Consider the following 24,282-nt stretch of genomic DNA (forward strand, 5'->3'; position numbering starts at 1 on the left):
TTGGCTCTCTGGCGACAACCAGCCCTGGCTTCATCCATGGCGACAACCGTGGTGTCAGATGACTCGCCATCTCCAGACTACGGACTACGGGGCGAGGAGCCGTTTCCCTAGGCGCCAACAGGCCCGTCATCTTACTTTTAGCGGCCAGCTCGGCTTTTACTTCGCTGACCGGCGCGAATTACTGTCCCGGACTCCCTGGTTGGTGGTTGCAAACTGGACGTGTCAAGGATGGATGTGCTGTAATGATAATTTCCTCATGCGACAACACCCGCGTGATTTGCCGCAAACCCCTGGGGCAGGCGGCACCTGGATACCAACCTAGGCTAAGTGGCGACTCGCTGGCGAGGGTCCCGTAGGGTAAGGCAAGTGGACATGGCGAGCAGCTTCCCTTTTTTGATTTTTTTTTTCGTTCGCTTCTCCGTACTACCTGGAGGTATACTCTGTACGGCAGGCACCGGACCCGTGAGGAACCGAATTTCGTTGGATGCTGTCGGGATTTAGCTCAGGTAGCGCGGCACCAACAGCGCGCGTTCCTGGATGCGAGCGCCAAGTCATCCGTCCCCCGGTGCCAACTATTAGCTATCGATAGTCCGATAAAGCTGAGGCGTCATTTTGTTAGCGCCAGTCTGATCGCTGCACCTTGCATGCAAAACTCGCTGCAAATGCGATCCGTAGCATCTCCAGGGGGAGGAACGATGGCCTACGAGCCTACGAGGCAAGGAAAAAAAAAATGCCATGGAATTATTTTCCGCCAGAATGACCTGCTGCTCACCCGAGTACTCGCATCCGATCTGATCCACCGCCCGGTTCCCCCAGATCCATGGTAGGAGTGGCCAGGTCTTGGAGGCCCTGTCATTGGTCGAGATGACCCTGGCCCGTTTGGCAGTCCCGGTAGACTGAGTAATATTCCTATCCCCCAGATTGCCCACCTCTAGCCGATTACTCCTGGTGAGCCACTTACGAAAGAAATGAACGATGCAGAGTTATCAGTATTAGCCTATGGGAGTGTCAGGGACAACGGAGTTCCTGGTATGGAATAAGTAAGCAGCATGTGTTACGTATGGGCGACATTTAAAAATTCAGGAACAAACCAGATGGGAAGAACAATTTTTGCCTTGTTTTTGATCGTGTAACCATGGTAAGCAGGAAAAAAAATTAATTCTTTTTTGTCAGCGACGGTGTGTGCTGGCACCAGTTGCAGCTAGGTGCAAAACCTTTTCCGTCTCCACATACCGGGCCTCGGCTTTCGTCAGGCATTAACATTCACGCCTACGGCTATGCATGTCAGAAGTTCGCGCGCTCGTATCTAGAGTTCTAGACAGGTATGAAGTACTTGAGTAACTGTTGTTATTAAGCGATCGAGTAATTCAACTTCGAATCACATCACATGTTGGGTGCTGGTATCCGCGCCTCCCTCTGTCATTTATCTACTCAGTGAGGGTGTGAAATATTATTACTAGGGGTTAGTTATGAATGACAAGAATTACTAGTATGGCAAAGACTATGGGTAGGAAGCCCACGTGGAATGAAAATCCTAAAAGCTACTGAATATATATTTAGTAGGTGAGCCTGGGGGCCAAAAGTCCCTGATATAGCACACCTGAGGTATTTTTCTCTTCAGACCAGTCGAGCGAAGCAAGACTTGTAAGACTTGTGCGCACTAATAATCATCTAGTTTAAGGAGTAAGAAACTACAAAACTACTGCATCCTCTATCCATCTCATGAGACGTCTCTGGTTGAATTTTTTTAGAAGTGTAGGGCCATTGCGACAGTATTTGAGACAAGATCTGCTTATGCGGCGCTAGATCCTTCACACTAGTTTCAGCTCTCCCTCAGCCCCCTCTGTTGCACAATGTGCAGAATCTTTATGAAAGCAGTTTAGGCTCAACATGTGTAGAAGTGAAGGTGCAAGTGAGAGATTAAGTTTCATTCCTGTTGGCTTCCCTGGTGAATGGTTGGGCACAGTAGAGTAGGGACTTAAAGAAACAGTGAACCAACCCCATGTGAAATAGAGCTAAATGGCATCTGTTTAAATAGTCATTATTATTGGATCTTAAATAATCTAAGTTTATGCTGACATGACCTTTTTCTTTTTTCAAGTCACTGCTCTTATCCTATCAATGCTATGCTATCTTCTGTTTGGTTTCCCCTATCCTTGCAATTATATAAAGTTTTGGGTAGCCATTGCTTCATTATTTCCTGTCATGCCGTTGATCTGGTGTGAGCTAAGGTGGGCTGAGACTTGAGCCTCCTTGCTGTGCCCAGATTATTTTCAATTCATTTTATTTCAATATTACTGAAGTGAATGCGACATGATGGCAACTTAGAGTGATGAGTTAAAATGACACGTCCTCCCTCAATATTAATTCAGACATCACATACTATGTCCTCACATGACCAAGTGATAGGATGAAGAGGTCCTAGCTGTAATGCAGCCTGTTTGTGTAACAGGACTTCAAGCATAGAGGATGGCATTTACTGAATGATTTCTTGAAGTACAATGAGGGGTTTCCTGGAGAGGATACTAGCGGATAGCAAACTGCGCTATCCAGCAAGCATGTGATGCGAAGAGAACGAAACTAGTGGATGCACCTGACTTTGTATAGGGTTGGTACCATCAAGTTCTGTCGATAGTAAATGGAAGACAAACTGTAAAAGAATATTTTGATTACTTTCCTCTTTTCTCTGAGATGTGGAAGAAGTAGAGGTCCATATTACTCATCGACTTAAACTACAAAGGAAGAAAGCTAGAAATTCCGATATTCTGGTACAGAGAGCATGATAATGATTGCTTGGGCTGGTCTCCAAGGCAGGATCATGGGTCTGCGAAATGTCGACTGTTTTGACCCTCGACGAGTAGTTTCCCATAATGATAGTTCCTCAGAGCAGGACATAAGAAATCAAACAATGATCAACTGAAATCGTGTCGAGACATGACATTGGAAGATGTTCCGTTTGACTCTTCCTTTGAGCTTAGTGAGACCATTTGAAACTATGTACAATACATTTCAAATCTTCCTACCTGCCCAGTTGCATCCAATCCTCCACCGGCTTCGTCGTAATTAAAAAATTTAAATTGGCTCACGTTTGGGAGATGGTGCCTGACAAAAACCTCCCCCCTGGACCGACCGAATAATAGTATACAGAGATGCCTATCTTGGACCCATCATGACTTCCGAGGATTTCGAGATATGTTGCCTATTTTTCACTTTACCGACGCGCCGGATATTCTCTCGGGAGCATCATGGGAGTTCCGTGAACGCGACGCCAGGCTTCGTGGTAAGGGCCCTCCGTTCGGATGACACTGCCGATGGACATGAACAGACTGTTTCAATGAAGTTGCAGTTAGTCTAGAAGTAAAGACAATCAGTGCAAAAGGATTTATAATGAAATAGTCCATACCCAAAAGTGGCGCCCGATCCAAGCATGTACTTGCCCAGTGTACGCATGACACCGTTTGGCCCAGCACCATACTGGAAAATTGTGACAGTGCCTGGCGCAATCAATCGTCAGCATATGCCAATCCTGATGGGAATTGAACCTGTTATGCTAACATACCAATGATAAAGCCCATAATCATACCCACAGCTAGCAAGAGAAAGAAATTGACCAGTCAGTACGTTCTGTATCGTGCATGTAGAAAGAGATCTGAGAACCTACTTCCTCCCATCAAAGCACCCATTTTCACTGTTGGTAGTAGTTAGTTAGTATCTTGAAAATACCCTGAATCCCGTATACTATAAGAGAGCAGGTGAGACTTACTCTTGTCAAACATCGAAGGGCCATGCCCTGCTGGAGCTGCGACGACGGGCATTTTGAATGATTCGCAGTTGGTCCCAACTGCAGATCCTCGTTGAGAAGGAAGAAAGCGCACCCGCAGTGTAATGCGAGGTCTCGATCAAGAGCTGCAAATCAATGGGCTAGGCGCTGGAGCGAGAGAAGCCGAAAGCATGCCGTTGACCTCACTTGCTAACCAACTACGTATTTGGTGCAGCTGCCGGGAAGCACATCTGGCACGTCTCGCCTCCCGTAGTGCAGCGGAAGGACGGTCATGACGCTAGTCCATTCCAGGAATCCCTCAGAGCGCGAAGGGGCCCCAGACACGTGCCCGCGACTCGCTTACCTGGTCACGTGCCATGGTGTCCTGAGGCGGGCGCTGTGACGGGAAGAGAGCGGCGTGAGCAAAGGTGACGGTGACTGTGACAGTAACCTGTCCCTTCTCCTGCTGTGTCGGTCCAACCAGCCCATGGATCCCGATCTTGTTATCTGCTGAGTATCTCATCCAGTAAACATTCCTTCACGCATCCTTTATCGATCTCTGAAGTTGGTCCAAGACGTGTTTGGCAACCGGCCGTCTGGCTCGTGTTGCCTCTCCCTAGAAGGGTCGTCCGTCTGCTGCGGGCGGCAAAGGGCTTGCGGGAAAAGTCCCTTGTCAACTACATACATGTCAGCGCGTGAGGAAAACTCCGCACCAGATTCAAACTGAGAAGGTGAGCTCAAGCAGCCTATTCGGGTTTCCATCAAGCCCGTGGGATCCCATCTCCCCTGTCTGACAATTTGCGTGGTCAGCCGTCGCAAAACGCTAACTAAGCAACATCTATCAGGTCTTCTATCTGCAACGCCGGATAGTGCATCGCCCCCTTCGACGCAGATTCCTCGAGAACCATATGGTGACTGGAGACTGTTCAGATCGCTGCGCCTTCTCAATTTCGGCGCTATAACTTTTTTTCCCCCTGGCCATCGACCGGCCCCCCCCTGTTCTGCAGCCGCGCGGCAGAACTCCCTGACCTTCAGAATCCTCACCTACCAGAACCTGTCTCCTCATGACTGCGGTCGCTTCTCCGCCTAGCGTGCAATCGGGGCCTCGTCTAGGATGGTATGCTGCTGGTAAAGGAGGACAAGCGGCGCTGACTTCAATGAACGCGGATGACGTGTCCCGAATGTTCATGCCACGAAAAGGTGTCCAGAGATCGAATTCTTCTTCCTCGTTGGCGTCATCTACGTCGACATCGTTCACGTCTACTGTTTCGCACCACAGTAATGCTGGACAGAGCGCCAACGGCGATTCGACTACTTGGTCCTCGAAGAAAAAGCCTGGTCGGGGTCTGTGGCCCAGCTCGAAATCAGAGCCAGTCTCTGGTGTAACGAATGCTCGCTCCCAGGCTGTGTCAGCATCAACGTCATCCTCAGGAGGGCCTACGGCCTCGTCGGCCATGTCTGCCATTCATCAACCCTCGCCTATAGTCCCGTCTCATATGGGCCAGTCCGCTCAGCAGAATTGTATTCGTTCCGGTGGTGGCATTCCATCTAACGATCCACCCGCCATTCTCACTCTAGTCCCGCTCAACGGTACCTTTGAGAAGAAACAGATCACGGTTCCTTATTTCCCCGAAGTCTTACGGATTGGCCGACAGACGAATGCGAAGACTGTCCCAACGCCAGTGAATGGGTATTTTGACTCGAAGGTGCTCTCCAGACAGCATGCAGAAGTTTGGGCGGACCGAAGTGGGAAAATCTGGATTCGAGACGTCAAGTCCTCGAACGGCACCTTCGTCAATGGGCAGCGCCTCTCACCCGAGAATCGTGACTCGGAACCTCACGAGCTACGCGAAAACGACACGTTGGAGCTCGGAATCGATATCGTCAGTGAGGATCAAAAGTCGATCGTCCATCATAAGGTATCCGCGAAGGTCGAATATGCCGGGATCTACGGGGCAAGCCCAAATATTCTCGACCTGAATTTCGGAGATATTGATCCCACTTCTGGCGGTGGCCTCCTTCCCTCCCCTCTCAGCCAACCGCTTTCACACCTGCGTGGACGATCAAGCAGTTCATCAAGCAACCGCAGCGCCCAGAGCGCTGCTGGGAACCAGATGAATGCGCTCCATCAACAACGGCAAATGAACTACTGGCATGCTCCGATCACCATTGAACAAATTGTTAAGAGGCTTGCGGTACGTTCCTTAGGAGCAATATACGATAATATGGATTACTAACTAGCAAATTAGAGTGAGATGAAACAAGCTAAACAGCAGTCCCAAGATCTCCGTCAGACTGACGAGTTCTTGCACTCGCTGATTTCGCAAGATACTTCGGAGAAGGAGAAGCCTAGTAGCAAAATATCTGGGTCAGAGAATAATCCCTCCCGGCAGGTGAATGGGAGGCCTAAGATGCCACGGGTTGATCCCATCTCACGGTTCTCCGACCCTCCCGCACCTCCGCCTCAACAACCTCTACCTGAAAAGCCGGATGCACCGCGTCGTCAAAGCCAAGAGGCTCCCAATGCTCCTTTGAAGCGCTCTGACACAGAAAAGCCGACGAAGGTCGGAACGGCGAATTCTCCAGTCTCACGCGAATCGAGTCAGATTCTATCTCTCATCGAAGCTTTGTCTTCTGCAAAGAAGGAACTAGATGCTCAAGGCGCCCGCGTCAAGGAATTGGAAGATCTCTTACGCCAGGAACGCTCAGCTCGTGAGAGTGCGGAGGAGAGAGCCCGGAAACTCGAGGAGCACACTGCCAAAGATGCCAAAGATGCCAAAGATGGACAGCGCTCCAAAGTGGAGGCTGCCTTTGAACCACCACCCGTGGATCAAGCAGACAAGATTGTGGCAGAGGAGCCAAAGGCTGAGAAGGTCTCTGAAGTTAACGATGTCAAAGAACCTGTCGAGACGGCGCAATCTGAAGTGAAGGATGAGAAAACGTCTTTCCTCGAAGCTCATAGCCAGCAACTGCAGCAGCGTCTCGACTCGATGGTGATAGAGTTGGCGGAGATGAAACAGCAGGTTGAAATCTTCAAGCAACGAGCAGAGAAAGCTGAAGAAGAAACCGTCGAAGTACGGAAATCTCTTTCTGAGATGATTGAGACTTTGCGTCGCGAACGCGAGGCTGCGCAGGCCGCTGTTACGAAATCAAACGATGATCTTTCGCAGGATTCCCATGAACCTTCTACATCAGAGAAAGAGGTGACATCCTCCGATGGATCGGATTCTGTTGTTCAGTCTCAGCATGGTGTCAACCCGGCCAACATCAAGGAACTTGAGAACACGGCAACAGCACTTGCGACGAAAAGGCGTAGACACCATCTCCTGGAACAGTCTACTCCTTATGCGTCGATGCTTGGTGTCGTTCTTCTTGGTGTTGGTCTGATGGCTTACCTGAATGGATGGCAGAAGATAGACAAATAACTTGCTTTGTGGAACATACATCGTCATTGCCGATACCAGTGTCGCGACGACGGTTTCACGACTCCTGGTTTGTTATATTGAGAGAAGGAAATTCGGTGATAGAAGCCATTCCTGGCAGGATGTTCCTCTTATTTACATACCGCTCCTTTAGTTTTTAGTCCTTTGTGTGTCTTTTTTTTTGTTTTCTTTATTTTTTTTGCCTTGGGCATGGGATTTGTACGCAGGGTTTATCTGGGGTTTGGGTGTTTTTTCTTTTTTTTTCGTCCTCCCCTTTTTTCTGTAGCATTCGTTTCTTTCTACCTTGTTTTTCTTGTCTGCAATAGTCTTCTCTCTTGTCCTGTCAAGTTTCTCATTCCAGTCATGAACTTCTGGAATATGAGAACCGTCTCGTCCAGTCCAACCTTTGTCTTTTTTACCCCCAACGGGTTCAACATCTCCCTACTGCTGCATGGCATGCCATCTCATCGGACTGCGCGATTGTTTCAGCGATCTCGAGGCGTCTATTCTCAATCCGATGCAAGCCTCATCATCATTATCATTCATACTCATTCATGTCGAGGGTTTGTTTCCATTCTTCTGTCTCCTCACCCTTGCGTGTTCCTCCTGTTCCTGTTTCTGCTATTCTTAACCTAAACCTCTTGGTACGGATTGAGGCTGTGCTTGACGAGCCCCCCACCTGTTTTTTCTCGTCTTTTTTTTTGTGACCGAACTCGAACTGAAGCTAGTCTCGATTTTTTTTTGTCTTCCTTTTTTTTGTTTTTCTTTGTGTGCCACTGTGTGTGTATGTACATGACTGGGGGAAAAAATGGGTATTATAACATTAAGTAGCAAGCTATCAATATGACAACTAACAAGTGACAAGGATTTTTCCTTTACTTTCTTTTCCTTCCCTTTATTGATTAATCATTAAGTCTCTCTCTCGTTCTTTATCGTCATCCTCCCAATGTCTCTAAGTCTAGGAGACTAAATCATATCTATCGACACTTTCTAAGGATAAGTGGATATATTGGTAACAGCAGTCCTGATGAACACATCAGGAGTATCTCTTTTCCGGCGTATGAGAAAGAGAACGGTCGTAGTAAAAGTAAAGAAAAAGTGCGCACTTTGCGATCCTTTGTTTTTTGTTCCATCAGCTTGCTCGATCTGATCGGGAGCGGTATGGGTGACAGACTGGGTACACCAGCTCGAGGCGGACAGATCTGTTTGTTCTCTTCTGCTTCCTCTGCTCCTTCCACCGCGTTAGATGAAGGGGCAGATGTAAGAGATGTGTAAGCTCTAGGCGGAAAGCCCAAGCCTGAAATGAAAACACACGGTAAGAAGGTTGTCAAAAGGCCGACCTCCCGTGCGCTGGTATGCTCCGTTCTCGTACTGTCGCTCCACGCCGGTGGAAGAGTATTTTCGCATAGTGTGCGTACCCTCCTTTCCTCGGTTTCCAGTAGATAGGATCTACCGGATGATGATATATACGTCCTTTTTTTTCTTTGCTAGATATCCAGATCTTCGTCTTCACTTGAGATTCACAGCAATCTCGACCATATTGACCCATCGGGTTCGCGACTCGGGCAGTTCTTCGCCCGCACTTATCTGTCCCTTTTTACGCCTTCGTCTTCGCTTGTTCCTTGACTCTGTTGTCGTCTTGGATTCAACCGCAGGAGGATGAGTAGAAGGTTGTTGATCGGTGCTAGGTCCGGCTTCTTCCACATTCATCGCTGTATCCTCGTCGCCTTGCTGTTGCTGCTGCTGCTGCTGCTGCTGCTGCTGTTCTTGCGACGTCTGACTTTCCTTGGCTAATTCCTTCCTTTTCGCCTCCTCGTCTTCCACGATATCATCCACCACCAGCACACTCCCCGTCTTCACCTGAACCGCGTACTCTTCGCTTTTCTGCTCGAACCAGCGAGCGACACTCAACGCCTTTTCGATCGCTCTCCCCGTAGCCTTGATATATACCTTCTCCCGCTCCAGTTTCTCCTGGCTCTGCACCAGCAGAGCCCGTCTTTCCTTATCCGTCATTTTCTGGTTGTTGTTGCCATTGCTCCCTGTGACGGAAGCCGTGGCCCGTTTCTCGGCCTGTCGGAGTAGCTTCTGGACGCGTCTTGCCGCGCTCATGAACGGCGTGTTGGTCGAGACGTAGACGATTTTGGGCACAGAAGCCCCCGCGTAAGGAGAGGCGGCAGGAGGGTGAGGAATTGGACGTTTGTGAATGCGCGCATCTAGATCGATAATAACACCGTCAGTTCAAACAACTAGCCCACACAAAGAAAAAAATACCGAAGAAAGGTAATATTACATTTCGGCAACCTCAACATATCCTTATTCTTCCTCTCAAATTGCAGCCCCTCCGTCAAACTCTTCTTCTTGGCCTTCGCCATTTTCAGCCACGGAGAGCCGAAGCTTCTTCTGAGAAAGCGCCCTTCCTGCTGTTCTTAATAAATAAGACGTCACTGGTATGAAATTCCGTCTGGTGGAATTAATTTAAAGCGGCGACTTCCATTCAAATAGGCGCGAGTCAATCAAATAGCTGTCATGCCGTACTGAGGCAATGTGCTATCAGCTTACTTGGGTGTGGATGTTTGAAGGGTGGAGCAGACGGAGATTTGGCGGAGCTTCTTTTTTGCCGTCATAGCTGTTGCATATTGGGTTCGGTCCGACGGCTCTTATTGGCTCGCCGAACGCGGTGTATACTAACTACTATGCCCACGTCGATGATAACATCTGATGCTGCGTGCTTCGTAAACTACGTGGCAGAAAGGAAAAAAAAGATTGTCAATTTCGAATCTGAATAGCACAATGAGGTAGCACCTTATATTCAAGTTGAAATTGTTGTGTAGTATTGCGACACAGAAAAAAAAAGATAAGAAAATGAATATCCTCAACCCCGATCATGAAACAATATATCCCGCTTTCCTCTCCTAAACCCTCCCAACCGGTACACTTTGCGGTACGCACTCAATTCTAGAATACAGAAGCTTACAGGACACATCTTCCAATGCGCTCTTCACGGAGGCCAGAGAGGCCAGCGCATTTAGGCGACAAACTGTCTCGTCACAAAGCGACCACGGCCACCGTTCTTACCTCCATTCCTGTTCCCGGAGTTGCCATTGTTTCCATTCTGCTTCGAGGTGTTTCCATTGCCACTTGAGTTGGAATTGTTACCCGACTTGGAGTTGTTGCCACCATTTCCGGAGCTGGCCTGAGCACTGGTGGAAGCAGCTGCACTGCTAGCCGAGTTGGAGCTGGTGCCACTGTTTGCGTTGTTGTTGTTGTTGTTGCTCTGACCCTGACCGACGGTGAACTTGGTACAGTCGTCTTGGGCACCTCGTTGAGCAATCTAGCATGAATTAGTCGGAAAAATGTCGCCAATGGCAAAACTCGTACAGGAGACCTACAGGCATGAGAACAGGCTGGTGGTTGCTGGCAGAAGTCATGGTGCAGACCCGGTAGACACCAGCAGGCAACCCACCAGTGACGGCGGCACTCAAACCACCATTTCCATCACCAGCATCATTGATACCCTTGAAGAAGGCGAAAGTAGTTGGGTCCGGAGGCGTCGAAGGGTTGAGACTCCCGATATTTTGGATCGTAACATGAGTGTGACCGATAATTTGACCCTTGCTGTTAAGTGCCTGGGGAGCTGCGTAATACGTGGTATTAGCATTGGTGAAGGAGCCTGCCTGCAGGCCGTTAACCTGCAGGGTAACGTTGAAGTCCTGGTTTGCTGGGAGGTCTTGGCCCGTCTGGGGGTTCAAGATCACCGTCGAAATCATGTTCTCAGTGGAAGGAATATCTCCCATCACTGTTTGCACTATTAGCAGAGTTTCTTTCACACAAACTGGAGTCTGGCATACCAATTCCGTTACAGGATCCTCCCTTGATCTGTTGGCCATTGGTCAAGGTCTTCCCTTGACAGAAGTTGATGAAGTTGGCATTGTCGCTGCAAATCATTGTCAGATGGTTTCTTTCCAGTATTCTGCCAGGAATGGAGGAACATACGTTGCAGAGGGAGATTCGCCAGCTTCTGCGCCAGTCCCACTGAGGCCGTTATTTTGACTTCCCGTCTGAACCAGGTTGGGGTTAAGCGCCAAGTCGCTGTTGCTGTTGCCAGTGTTTCCAGTATTGCCCGTGTTGGTATTGGTGTTTCCGTTATTGGCATTGTTGGCATTGTTTCCGGTGTTTCCATTATTGCCGGTGTTGGTGTTACCATTGTTTCCATTCTTGTTGTTGCCGTTGTTGCCATTTCTGCCGGCAGCCAGTGCGCCATCCAAGACGGTGGCCGAGAGGGCAAGGGCAAACAATAACTTCTTGACGTACATGATGATCGAGGCTTGTCAAATGATTCAGAGGAGTTCCTGAATGCAAACGAAAGACAACGAAAATCCGACTTGCGGAGAGCGTAAATGAGAAGGTTGTAAAATGTACAGTTCAATTGACTGCAAGCCAAAATAAATCAGCAGAATACCGCGATCAACGTGGTGATTCTAGCTGCCAAAGGAGAACGAAAGCCTGCCAAGGGAGATTGGAAACGAAAAAAGAAAGGAATCCCTCGGACGCACAGCGACGAGCAGACACTGTTTTTTAGGAATGGAAAGAGAAAGAAAAAACCCAGGAACTCTACCGATGAGGATGGAGAAAAGAAGACCAGGAAGACGGGTCGTAGACTTGGTTCTTATGTGCCAAGAGATATCGCATTAAAATTAAATCGGGCCGCGGAGGATCGCATAAAGATGGACAGCGCCATTGTGGTGCGACTGAACTTGACGGTGGAACCGTTACAGGGTCAGGTCTGACCAGCCAGAAAAGAAGATCTGCAAGCAGGACGGGAGGGCGGTTTCTGGAGAAGGAGGAGTTTGGATGAAACTGCGACAAGCTGATGTTGGGGTTAGCGCCAAGATGCCCGAAAAGGGGAAGGATGACTTCTTACGAACAGCCTAAAGCGGTAGGGCGGAGGAGTCAGGGGTGTGACAAAAAGCGCCGCACGTTGGTTTGACCCTTCCCGAACCGTGTGCCAGCCCCACAGCCCGCCCAGACCATTTTATCCAAAAAGAGGAAGTGCCTACCCTGATAATATGTAGTCATATTATGGGATCCCTTGGAGTTCATGCAGCTGGATCCGCGACCTGCAATGGCGGTCAGAAATTTGCAGGTACCAGCACTTCCCAACCAACAGAACTCCATGCTTCGTAGCAGCATGAGAATATAGTTTTAAACCCGGTATCTCCGCGTCCCTGGAGCACGACGGTCTGCGCTCTTTTACCCTTGATATTGGTCATTATCAGATTAACTTGTCGTCCTTGTCTCAATCAGGGACAAATCGACAAGAAGTGATTTCAATCTTCCTACCTGGTATCACCGAGAATAAAGCCTTCCTTTTTTTTTTAGCCGCTTAGTCTCCAGTCTCCAGCCTCCTGCTTGGTTGAATGGCTTGATTCAGTTAAATTGTTGAAGATCTGATAACAGCCCCTGAGACTCGAGTCTGAGAATAGCGAGTCACTAGATGATTAGATTTGATATCAATCTAGGATGGAAACTAAGCCTCCAATTCCTAGATATGAATTAGCTTGATTCAGCAAGCGAAGTGGTAGGTCCGAGTACTTTGCATTTGTCAGTTCGCCTGTACTCCGTATACGGAGTATGCTGATCGAGGCTCGAGCCCTCGACCCACTTCGAGTCACTCCTCTTAGGGACATGGCTGTAGAAAGAGTGTCTCAACTGGTGTCTTGTATTATTGTAGGCACACCGCAGTTCGGCTGCTACTATACACAACCGACCTCAAACACCGGATATGGCCTTTTTTCCTTGTCAGAGCCGGCTACACCTGCTGTTCATAAACTTCAATCGCCAAATGTGGCACGAGCCAATAATGAGAACGAAACAGTCGTGGGTTATATTCCGCTTCTTTGGGACTCTGTCTGATCCTGTTTCCAAGTTAGAGGTGGACTTCGACACATTAACTCCGTACTTCATCTAGCACTGGGACAAGCGATGACACACCTGTAAGCGGAAACTGGATGATGACCCCTTGATTGAGTTGGCACTTGGAAATTGCTGTCAACACTGATCCATCCTGTTACAAAGTCCTGAGCAAATAGTTCTCGTCCTAGCCTCGTAGATGCTATCTATTTCGCTGAATATTGGAAAGTTGGTCTCCCGCGCACAAGAACCGGAATGATACCGACTGTGTTACCTTCTATGTGAGAATCCCAGTTCACAGAGGCCAACAAAATTTGGAAGTCAGCATGGAGCCAAGTAGGTACCCGCTATTGCCAACTGCACCCATTACATGCTCGCTTGAATTTGCAAATTTCTGCTTTGTTGACACTGCAAAACATAGGAAACATGCAGAAGTATAATGTCGGAATTTAACTCTGGTTATGCAACTGCACATCATCACAAAGCTCAGGGCTCAGCGGATCCTAGCATCCTAAACTGTTCCCAGTTTGTTTCACTGCTTGCATACGGAGTAAGAGAATGACACTTTGGTGCACCGTAAATTAAAAATGGAAATTATCACTAATATCAGGATCAGCAGGCAACATGATGGTTTGTGTCCAGCACTCTTTGTCCATACCACTCTCTACTCTCTGGAATGAAGGCCTTCGTTCCAGTTTCTCAGGAGAAAGGCTTTCTCAGAGGGCATCACAAAACTTGCTGCTTCCATTTCTTGGTTCAGACAACTGGCTCTCAATGTGTTGTTCTGTTTTGTCAAAGCAGATCACCTTCCTTTCCTTTGTGAGATGACTCCTTGTGAGATGACTCTAGAAGAGTCACGGCCACTTGCACTTACCCCTTTGAAGGATATGTGGCCGTTTTTCCCTTTTCTCCAAATACTTTACTAAAAAGATATTCCTTTCATTCTGCCTATTGAAATGAAGCGGCTGCTAGCTCTCAGAGCACCAGGATAAGCTAGAATGGAAACGGAACTTTCAAAGGTAACTTGCTGTAAAGTTTCCTCTGTCTGAAAAGCTAAATTATCTTCTTCTGTCGTCTCTTTTTCTTCTTTGCGTTACTTTGGTCGCACACATTCCAGATCTCGTTCCCGAGGAAGCGGTTCGGAGTGGACGAGGACTTTGTGCAGCGTTCTCGTACCTGCCGTCTAGGGGGAGCGGGCTGGAAGTCAACCTCGGAAGGAGAACTTACTCTCAAGAAAGATGCAGCCATGCCAAGCTTCATTCTCCAACTTCTGGAGATTGCTGAATCGCCATGTGCTTTCCAATGATATGGCCGGAAGCCAAATGCAATATTAATCCCTTCCCCCGTATCAGGACTGTACCTGCTGAATGCAACTAACCGGCATCTGCAGCATGCAGGAACTCGAGTTATGCAGAAGAACGCTTGCCCTATTCGGCGATGACAAGTTTACGATAACGCAACCTGTTTTCCAAGTCAGCCCCGACTTAGTCCGAAAGAACATCCCGGTAACAGGCAGCAATCACCTGCAGCCATGCCATATCTCCGGAGTAGTTTCCGAGTTGTTGCCAGGATATGTGATCCAACAGCCGCCAGCGACGATTGGACTGGGGAATCCACAAGCTTTTGCGTGAGACTAAAGGGTCCCTCACCCAAAGTTGGATCGAAGATCAACATATAGTATTAGATAACTGGCATCGACACGCAGATCTCGAGAACTGCTAAGACTCAACCTAGTGCTGGCACTGACTCATACAGAATTGAGAGTACTTCGTTTTGACGGGATCTTCAGCCGGTGTCTGGGCCCAATCGAGACGTCTACAAGGCTCTTCATTGTCTTTGTGCTACAGTACATGGTGTACCACGTCAGTACAGGGCCTGCATCGTTAGCGTCGTCATGATCCGCCAAGACTTGGGAATCATATTGCCCCGACGAGTCGACGATCCGTATGAGATCTATCATGCAATGCAGGTTGCCTTTGTGTCCAGCCGTCGCAGCGACACCGAGATCGTGAAGCGCGCACACGCGCATATGCAATGTTTCTGAGGCAACGTGCAGATCTCCAGACACGCGCCATGAAGAAGATCATTGATGATGAGAGGCTACTGCAACTGCAGGTTTTACAAGCTCCCCGGGTCGAATTCTAAGTTGAGTCGGACAATAGGTGCCATAGCGGTACTATACATACTCCGTATATCTAGGAGGTCAGTACCCGCGAAACTTGTTAAACCGACGGTCATTTGGAAAACCAAGGAGATCTGGATAAATTCGCTTTCAAGCTCACAAGCGGGTCCTGAATTGGGATGCACCAGGTCCAATTTTCGAGTTAGCTTGTCTCCCTTTATTTGCACAGGACCCATCCCAGTAGCTTCTTGCAGCCCTGCTGCCCTTTCCAGCCAGGTCGAATACGACAGGGGAATGGATCCTTCACAGTTTCTTCCTTTGTCAGATTGTGAGGCTAGAGTTCGAGCTCCATCAATAATTTGTCATCATAAATGGAACTGCAGGTGGCCGAATGAGGTAGTGACATCGATCAATTACTCGTCCATAAATAATCGCGCTCACCAGGGTGGCCCTTGGTCGTTTTTTGATCTATATGCTCGGAACCCCCTTGAATCAGACGGCGCGGTTGTCCAGAGCCTCTCACGATAAGATCATGCAGGGAAACAGGCGGCCGGATTCGAGGCGCTGGCCCAATCTTGAGATTTTAGCCTTTGGCGGCTACCCACTTCTCGATCTCCGATGCGTCTTTGCCACTGGCTGTACGGATCATCCTGTGCGAGTCCCAGAGTGTACTTGTATCGATCGTGTGGCGTGTGCATGGACGAAGGGGATGTGTAGGCGACAGATGCAAGGGTGGTTGTCAGTGCCACTGGACAGGTCTTCCCCTCTCCTGGAGACCCGACAGGTTAAGGCTGAGGTGGGCGAACGCAGCCAATGAGCGTGCGGAAATGGACATCCTGGGCAGGCCATGTCCCCGGCGAGCGGACTCCGGTTGACGGGTACGAAAGCTGGCACTGCAGCAGCAGCTTGACGGCTGCATCGTAGGCGAGCAGAAGAATACTCCGTTTAGCGTGCCGCGGAAGCCAGGCGCAGTGCCTAGCGTGGAGCCCGGCAAGCTCTGGCGAAGGTCCAAGGCCCATGATGCCGGTGCCTGCTGCGTCGCCGGCAGTCACTAGAGCCGCTGCCTGCCCAATCGGCGTGCACGCGGCTCCCCTGCCAGACTGTCGCTTCTGCAGACGCGTTCTCGATCACAACCCGGCCCGTTGACGACGCCGACCGGGCAGGCATTCCTGCGCAGATCCTTCCTGCGTCTCCGAGAGCTTAGAAGTTAGAACGCCTGAAGTCTGGACTGAGGCAGTTCAGGCGCCGACTCAGGCTCACTTGGCGTCGGCTCACTGTTTACGCTACTGACTGCTTCCCCGTGTTGCCGCGGACTCGTCCCGCCGCATGGACCACGCGGTTCCAAAAACCTGACCGGACAGGAGCAATAATATTAAGTTATTAAGCTCGATCAGGCCGGATAGTAACGGTCCCGATAATAACTACGCCTCTCCACCCCTTCGAGTTGTAAACATCACTCCCTCTCCGGGTGGTTTGCTTGCTCAGCTGGCCCTGACAGAGTCCTGATCCCCCCTCCTCTGTCCAGGGCTGACTGCCTTCGTTCGCTTGCATGTGCTCTGTCTTTTTGGTCCTGCAGTTCTGACTTCGACGACACTGACCAGATCTTGGTTGTTTCCCCTCGTGTTGTTGATTGGGTTCTTGCAATATTGGCTCAGGGCGGCGACTCGTTTACACAACTCTGATACTCGTTCTTGGTCTGGCATTGGCTTTCCTGCCTGTGAGATCCATTCGAACAATTTTCTCCCCAGAGCAGACGGGAAAGACAGGCAGAGGATCGGCATCAGGAGTTATCCGGGGGAAACTGGCGAGAAGATATCAAGAGACCAACCAGCGTCCTCCAGATGCAAACCTCCGATAACCACGATAACTGAACCCCACGTCAGACGTCAACAAACCTGGCACACGTCCTTCCTTACTCGACCGCCCAAGCAGTGTCCATCTTTTTAACGCTCGCTTTACTTTCTGCCACCTTCGCTTCTTCTCGACCTCCCCCCTCGCCCTCAGTCATCCTCACTCGCTGCATTTCATCCGTCCTGACTCGCACCCTGGGTCGATATTGTTTACTTCTTTCCTGCCACCATGACTGGCCATTCTTCCAAGAAGCCAGCTCGCGGACAGGGCCTGGAGCACTCGGATGGCTCTGCTCTGCCCTTAATCTTGGAGCATTACCTCACCTACCCCGGAACTTATGAGATCCCACTCCGCACCATGTACACTCTGAATTGTGCATCTCGCTCGCTTATGGCTCAGTCTACCACTCCGACTACGTTCCAGGACTCTGCATTCGCACGTGGCAATACACAGACGTCCTCGAACCTCCCACCATCGGACCCTGCTGCCCAGTTTAGGGCGCAGTTGATGGCGCTGATCGCGCGATTGCCCACCCAGCCGTGCTCCCTCCCCACAGCTTTTACCACCTCATTCATCCGCCGATGTTTCACCCCTCAGTTGGAGGAGGTTGATTTCCCTCAGGCCCTTACCGCGCTTGACTACCTCAAGGATCTAGAGATGCGCCGTCAGAAGGAGGTTGCTGAGGCCTTTGAGCGGCTGGATTTTCAGCGTGGCAATCTGGATCAGAAAGAAGAATTGCGGAAGAAATACCCTGGCGTTGTTCGCTGGATTGAGTCTGTTGAGGACAAAGAGCGTAAGGTGCAAGCACTGTATACCCATGTCTACGTGGGCTTGCGTCGCTGGGTAAGTGACAACGCTTCCAATCTTAAATGACTGAATATCTGACAGTCCATAGATTCTGATCAATGAGATGATGTTGGAGCCTTTTAACAAAGCGAATTGTCTTGCGATGCTTAATACTCTCTTTCCCCCAGTGACTGCAACCACCGCGCAGCCTACCCCCTACCTGACTCCCACCATCCTTCAGTCTCAACGGGATGGATTCTGGCGCTATATCACGGGTGTCGAGGTCAATGGCAAGAAAATTCTAAATACGGTGATGCAGCAAGGAGCCCGTGAGGGGGAGGAAACCGCCTGGCCAGCGGTCCGCGAGACCCTGGACAAGTACCTCCGAGCGGCCAATGATCTCATCGACGAATGTCAAGATGTCAAAGCCCGGGACACACTGGAAGAATCCCACGGCTGGGGTCACAAGAGGAAGGTTGACTCGGGCATCAGTTTTGGTTCGTCCGATGGACGTCTATCCCCGAGTAATCGCAGCGACGGAGGTTCTATGGAGAAACCTCTTCCGCCGTGGCCCGAAGTCAACCCTCCCAAGTCCGGCGGTTCTACCCTGGAGAGGATTGCCAAGGAGATCCGCAAGATGCGTTCACGAGCTGATATCCAAGAGAATTCTTCCAAGGGCAAGAATAAGGCGAAGAGCATTTCCAAGAAGATGAAGTCCTCTGGAGCTCTTGGCATCGGGCGCGGGAATTCCTCTAGCTCCAACGAGGATACTATGTTTGACATCGAGGAATTCAAGCGCAAGAGACTGATCTGGGAAGCCAACCAGAGAAAGAAAGAACAGCAAGAGAAGCAAGCGAGTCACATGGCTCACTGAGGCGACTCTGCGCTAAGAATTTTGCAATCTACATTCACTGACTGTGTGAACGACTGGAACGGGCCTACTGCTTGGAATGCATTGCATTTTGTGAAAGGATACGGAGTTCTGGTTTGTTTTGTATGGTGATCCTGGGTTACTGTGGACCGGATTGCATGGTTTGACAAGGGGAGTTTGGTGTATCGTGGAACCTTTTTTTTTCTTTTTTCTTTTTTTTTTTTGTAAACGACACGGAAACTGGCGTGAGCCGGATGGATATGACTGTTTATGAAAAGGACCCTGTTACTTCTATGACCATGGGGCTATGTACAGTGTGGAAAAGAGCCCATGTGTAACCAGTGTTTGCATCTCGGAGGAGTTGTGCATAGCGTGGGTGGGCATCAGGAATCGAACCCCCAAGCTCCAAAAGTTTGTGATTACAAGTGTTTAGAAAACCAATTGACAGGAAAAGGAATGAGGAGAAACTGTGAAGTAGATATTACTTGACCTTCAATCCTCTATTTTGAAGCTTTTCTTGTACTGTACTGTTTAGACAACGACAATACACCAACTAGCAGTAAAAAATTTAAATAGTGGTTGAACTAGACTCGAGTGGACGATTGTCTTTTCTATGAGAGCTGAAAAGCTAATAATCGATATCACCAGAGGAAGACAGCTATTAGCTGAGTGACACTTGATTAACTTTACCTTGTAGCTTGCTGTGATGCCTAAGGGGTGAATCGGTCGCCAAGGGCAAAGCACCTAGGCGTCTGATAACACATTAATCCTCGCGTCAGGATATGATTTTGCTGCGCAATTCACTTGAAGATCAGTACAGAAATTTGTTGCTGCGTCATATAACAAAAATAGTGATCTCTAAAAGCTAAGAGTTTTCTGATTCTTACTAGGTACCTAAAGTTGTATAGATACCAAAGACACGGCGGGCGGGAAAGGGTCCTAGCCAATAGGAACGCCGAACGCGATCGAGCTACCCGTCCGACTTTAGCGTCACTGTAATCGATAGTTGTCCAGACCAGCTGTCTCACACTGCGGTGTTGGCCAGTTCTGGTACGGCACTGTGATTTGGAGGCTCTGTTTCTTTTTTTTGCAGCTCATTTATTGTTCCATTCCATAACTTGCGCATTTTCTATTGTTCTCGATCTTCGAGTTTCTTTCGCAATATGCGCGATCACTCATTCGTCGCGCCTGCATGAGCTTTGGGCTACATCCCTAACCTACAGGAGGTAGTACTCTGGAACGGCTTGCCATTGTCCAGAGTGCAACTGGCCGCCCGGACTGGCCAGTCTGTCATTTTCGCTCTTTTCGATTTTTGGGGCCACAAAGCAGCTTTGCCTTGCTGGTCCGTCTTTGAAGGCAAGAAAGATGGGCTTCATCAAACATGCAACCCCCTCCTGGCATGTGACTGCCTCGGGCATTATCACAGCCCTGCTGCTCCTGCTTCCTCTCCATGTTTGCGCAGGACCGTCCGTCAATGTGGCTCTACAAGCTTCCTTTAACGCTGGACCGTATCTCTTGGAGCTTCTGTGAGTTTGGCAGTCACCTGCGGCGAAGCGCTTAGTCTATCGAGCAGGAGCTAACAGTGTTCATACCTCAATTAGAGAGACTGCCGCAGGAGAAAACTCGACTGCCTATTTCCCGCTTCTGGACCGTATTTCCGAAGGTGTCTTCGAGGATGCAGTAACGGAGAAACAGCTTTACGATCGGTTCTTGAAGGTCGTGCGCGAAGATGGACATCTGGCGGACGAGGAAAGTCTTTCCTCTTTCAAGTTCGCTCTCGCGATTCGATCAGCGGCGCCGAGGATTGAGGCACATTACCAGTACTATAATACTTCCGTGCAGTACTCGCTGGGGACGGCTCAAGATGCTGCTTGTCAAGTGTGGGTGCACATGGATGGGAAGCAGTATTGTTCCTCGGCCTTGGAGCGAGCTCAGCAGGACGTCGCGGGGGAACTGTGAGCGATCCTCTTTAAAATTCTACATCACCGGAAATTCCACGCTAATCTTGCGATCGCAGCAATCCCCGAGAGTTGCCCTTTGATCGGACCTTTGGAGACCTATCCGCACCGCCGGCCGTTCTTTACGCTGACGTTGCTTCCCCCGTCTTCGGTGAATTCCACCAGAAGCTGAGTGCTTTGGCAAAGGAAGGCCAGGTTTCGTATCGCGTCCGATACAGGCCCCCTCAGCACGAAGACCCCCGGCCCGTGTTTGTGACTGGTTACGGTGTCGAGCTGGCTCTGAAACGTACAGACTATATTGTGATTGATGACCGTCAGGCCGAAGCGAAGGACGAAAAAGATCCTAAGCGGACAAAAGTTACAACACCGGACACAGATGACTTGGAAGATGACTCTCCAGCGGATTTGAAGCCTTTATCATCCTCGGAGGTAGACAGATTGGGATTGAACTCTGCTAGTTTCGTCATGGACAGTGCTGAGCCCTTCGACACTCTCCTGAAACTGACCCGGGATTTCCCAAAGTATTCCTCGTCCATCGCTGATTACAATGCGACGGACAAGTTTTTGAAAGAATACCATGGGAACCGCGCAGCTGGGTTTCCCGCAGGCCGTAAAATCTTTTGGATAAATGGCATTCAGATCGACCCCAGGCAGATCGATGCATACTCGTTGCTGGAGCATCTTCGGCGCGAGAGAAAGCTGATAGCCGACTTCAAGAAGCTGGGATTATCTGCCTCAGAGGCAGTGGACCTCCTTTCTCATCGTGCTCTGGCAGAAGTGCAGGCAAACAACGAACCACAACGCTATGATTGGCGTGACGATATTGAAGGTGGAGTCGTCATCATCTGGATGAATAATCTCGAGAAGGATAAGAGATATGAAGATTGGCCCACTAGTATCATGGCGGTAGGATTCATCCCTATTCTATGTCAATTGAGCCTCTTGCTGACTTTACCAGCTCCTACAACGCACATTCCCTGGTCAGCTTCCAAGCGTTCGGCGAGATATCTTTAACGTCATCGTCCCCATTGATCTAGCCAGTGAGGCCGACGTTCTCTTGCTTGTCAACTACATCCAGACATTCATTAAGCGAGGGGTCCCTGTGAGGTTTGGATTGGTGCCTATTGTTCACTCCCACGATTCTACTTCTCAGGCCAAGGTCGCTCATCACCTGCATGAAACCTATGGACTAGCAACCCTCCTGAAATACTTTGAGGAGGTAAGAATTTTCCTTCATGCTCGGGCTTGCCACCCGTTTTGCCATGGCCATTGCTAATTATGTGTAGGCTTTGTCTAAGAAGAAGATCGCATCAGCGGACAAGTCAGCCTTTCAAGCTGCGGTGGCAGATCGGCCAGTCCGATCCGGTCGACAGTCTCTGACATTTGAAGAAGTCTTGCAATCCAAAGAGCTTGACGATGTCGTTCTGCGGACTGCCAAGTACCTCAAACGGCTAGACATGGAAGGGCCATCCCCGCCTTCTTTGGTCAATGGTGTTGTTTTGACTCGTAATGAAAACTGGTTACAGGAGATGCCTATGCGACTTAATAGGGACCTACAACTTCTTCAGCAGGGTGTCCTGGAAGAGGTCTTCCAAGAAGACACTTGGCTGCCAAGCTACTTCCTGTTTCAAGCTGCTGAAAGCCGAAATGAATGGATAATACCCGAGGATGCGAGCAATGTTCGGATAGTGGACCTTCCTCAAGTCGCTGATTCTCGCCAAGACGTTATGAATAATCTTCTACGTGTCGCCTCAGGTGAAGGCCATGCCACGAACAACGTTCACCTTGTCGTCATTGGAGACTTCAATACCGAGCGTGGCCTCGAGCTGCTTACCACTGCCCTTAAACTGCATCAATCTCATGGCGAGGTCGAAGTTATTCCCCTTCACAATCCAGACGTCGAAAAACCTTCCTCTGGCATTTCATCTCTGCTCTACCAGGTCCTTACGAGGGCAGATAGGACCGATATCTCTGAGTTGCTGACTGAGATCGAATCGTTAAAGTCTTCGGAGTCGACTGCTGAAGAACCTGCATACTGGACAGAGGCCAAGCCAATAGTTGAAGATTTTGGCTTCGTTCCTGGTAGTCGTGGTGTTGTTCTGAATGGAAGGGCAGTCGGGCCTCTGCCGTCTAATGTCAGCCTTTCTGAGAAAGACTTCGAGCAGCTCTTGTCTTACGAGCGGTCGAAGCGACTTGAGCCCGTCTCAGAGGCCCTCAAAGCTCTCAAACTGGAATCGAAGATTCCAGACACCCTAAGTTTTGCTAAGTTGACATCCCTTGTTGCTTTGTCCACAATCCCAGACGTCCCTGAAGGTCTCTTTGAGTCAACCTCGAAGCTGCGTCAGAATATTTTCAAGAATTGGAATGACACTCACTCCGCCATAACCGTTTCTAATTCTGACGATCCCACGATCAGTATTGTTGCAACTGTTGACCCTACAGCGGAGTTGTCACAGAGATGGGTTCCGATCCTCAAAACTCTCTCGAAGCTAGCCGGGGTCAATGTCAAGATCTTCCTCAGCCCGCGAGATCACATCCAAGAGCTCCCAATAAAGCGGTTTTATCGCCATGTCCTGGAACCTGAACCATCCTTTGATGAGGAGGGCTCTCTCATTCGCCCCGGGGCATCTTTCTCTGGGCTCCCTAAGGAAGCACTCTTTACCTTAGGCATGGATGTTCCTTCCTCCTGGCTCGTTGCACCTAAAGAATCGATCCATGACCTGGACAACATCAAGTTGAGTTCGCTAAAGGAAGGCACAAATATCGATGCCATTTACGCTCTTGAACATATCCTGATCGAGGGCCACTCTCGGGATACGACGACCAACTCGCCACCCAGAGGCGTCCAACTACTTCTTGGAACCGACAAAGACCCCCATTTTGCTGACACGATCATCATGGCTAACTTGGGCTACTTCCAATTCAAGGCCCAGCCGGGCTTCTGGAAGATCGAACTCAAACCAGGACGCAGCCAACGCATTTTCAACCTCGACAGTGTCGGTGGCATGGGGTATATTCCACAACCAGGCGACGAGAACAATGAAGTTGCATTGCTGTCCTTCCAGGGAAAGACTCTCTTCCCTCGACTCTCCCGAAAGCCGGGTCACGAAAACGAAGACGTGTTGGAGACGGGCGCAAAGCCAGGTTCGGCCATGGACTATGTCTCTAAGGGATTGAATTTCGCATCCGGCATACTCTCCAACGTGGGAATCGGTCCGAAGAGTGGGACTGCTGAAAAACACGCGGACATCAATATCTTTTCCGTCGCCAGCGGCCACCTTTACGAACGAATGCTGAATATCATGATGGTGTCTGTCATGAAGCATACTAAGCATACCGTGAAATTCTGGTTCATTGAGCAGTTTTTGTCACCATCGTTTAAGTCTTTCTTGCCACATCTGGCAAAAGAATACGGATTCTCGTACGAAATGGTCACCTACAAGTGGCCACATTGGTTGCGAGGTCAGAAAGAGAAGCAGCGTGAGATTTGGGGTTACAAGATCCTATTCCTGGACGTGCTCTTCCCATTATCGCTTGACAAGGTGATCTTCGTCGACGCCGACCAGATTGTCCGCACGGACATGTACGATCTGGTGAGCCTG

General features: G+C 49.6%; 6 protein-coding genes across 6 annotated transcripts; 3 read left to right on the plus strand and 3 right to left on the minus strand.

Annotated features, from left to right (window-relative positions):
• Positions 1–3,211: 3,211 nt before the first annotated feature.
• On the minus strand, positions 3,212–3,815 carry T310_2435 (Mitochondrial genome maintenance protein Mgr2; the record flags this gene model as incomplete). Its single annotated transcript, XM_013474696.1, has 5 exons — positions 3,212–3,326; positions 3,404–3,494; positions 3,560–3,589; positions 3,662–3,688; positions 3,764–3,815. The coding sequence occupies 5 exons, from the start codon at positions 3,813–3,815 to the stop codon at positions 3,212–3,214; spliced, it is 315 nt and encodes a 104-aa protein (XP_013330150.1).
• A 1,009-nt stretch (positions 3,816–4,824) lies between these two features.
• T310_2436 (Cytoplasm to vacuole targeting Vps64) lies at positions 4,825–7,185 on the plus strand (the record flags this gene model as incomplete). The annotated part of the gene is made up of 2 exons (XM_013474697.1): positions 4,825–5,955; positions 6,010–7,185. The coding sequence occupies 2 exons, from the start codon at positions 4,825–4,827 to the stop codon at positions 7,183–7,185; spliced, it is 2,307 nt and encodes a 768-aa protein (XP_013330151.1).
• Positions 7,186–8,691: 1,506 nt separating this feature from the next.
• On the minus strand, positions 8,692–9,554 carry T310_2437 (uncharacterized protein; the record flags this gene model as incomplete). Its single annotated transcript, XM_013474698.1, has 2 exons — positions 8,692–9,395; positions 9,473–9,554. The coding sequence occupies 2 exons, from the start codon at positions 9,552–9,554 to the stop codon at positions 8,692–8,694; spliced, it is 786 nt and encodes a 261-aa protein (XP_013330152.1).
• A 653-nt stretch (positions 9,555–10,207) lies between these two features.
• Positions 10,208–11,495, minus strand: T310_2438 (uncharacterized protein; the record flags this gene model as incomplete). Its single annotated transcript, XM_013474699.1, has 4 exons — positions 10,208–10,513; positions 10,572–10,978; positions 11,031–11,116; positions 11,176–11,495. 4 exons carry the CDS (start codon positions 11,493–11,495, stop codon positions 10,208–10,210), a joined length of 1,119 nt encoding a protein of 372 aa, XP_013330153.1.
• A 5,798-nt stretch (positions 11,496–17,293) lies between these two features.
• Positions 17,294–18,725, plus strand: T310_2439 (uncharacterized protein; the record flags this gene model as incomplete). Its single annotated transcript, XM_013474700.1, has 2 exons — positions 17,294–17,908; positions 17,961–18,725. The coding sequence occupies 2 exons, from the start codon at positions 17,294–17,296 to the stop codon at positions 18,723–18,725; spliced, it is 1,380 nt and encodes a 459-aa protein (XP_013330154.1).
• Positions 18,726–20,172: 1,447 nt separating this feature from the next.
• On the plus strand, positions 20,173–24,282 carry T310_2440 (UDP-glucose--glycoprotein glucose phosphotransferase; the record flags this gene model as incomplete). Its single annotated transcript, XM_013474701.1, has 5 exons — positions 20,173–20,248; positions 20,284–20,677; positions 20,740–21,586; positions 21,639–21,899; positions 21,967–24,282. Coding segments are annotated over 5 exons (3,894 nt in total), but the record flags the coding sequence as incomplete, so codon positions are not given.

Source organism: Rasamsonia emersonii, assembly GCF_000968595.1.
Source record: "Rasamsonia emersonii CBS 393.64 chromosome Unknown ctg1118621760028, whole genome shotgun sequence".
Taxonomy (NCBI): domain Eukaryota; kingdom Fungi; phylum Ascomycota; class Eurotiomycetes; order Eurotiales; family Trichocomaceae; genus Rasamsonia; species Rasamsonia emersonii.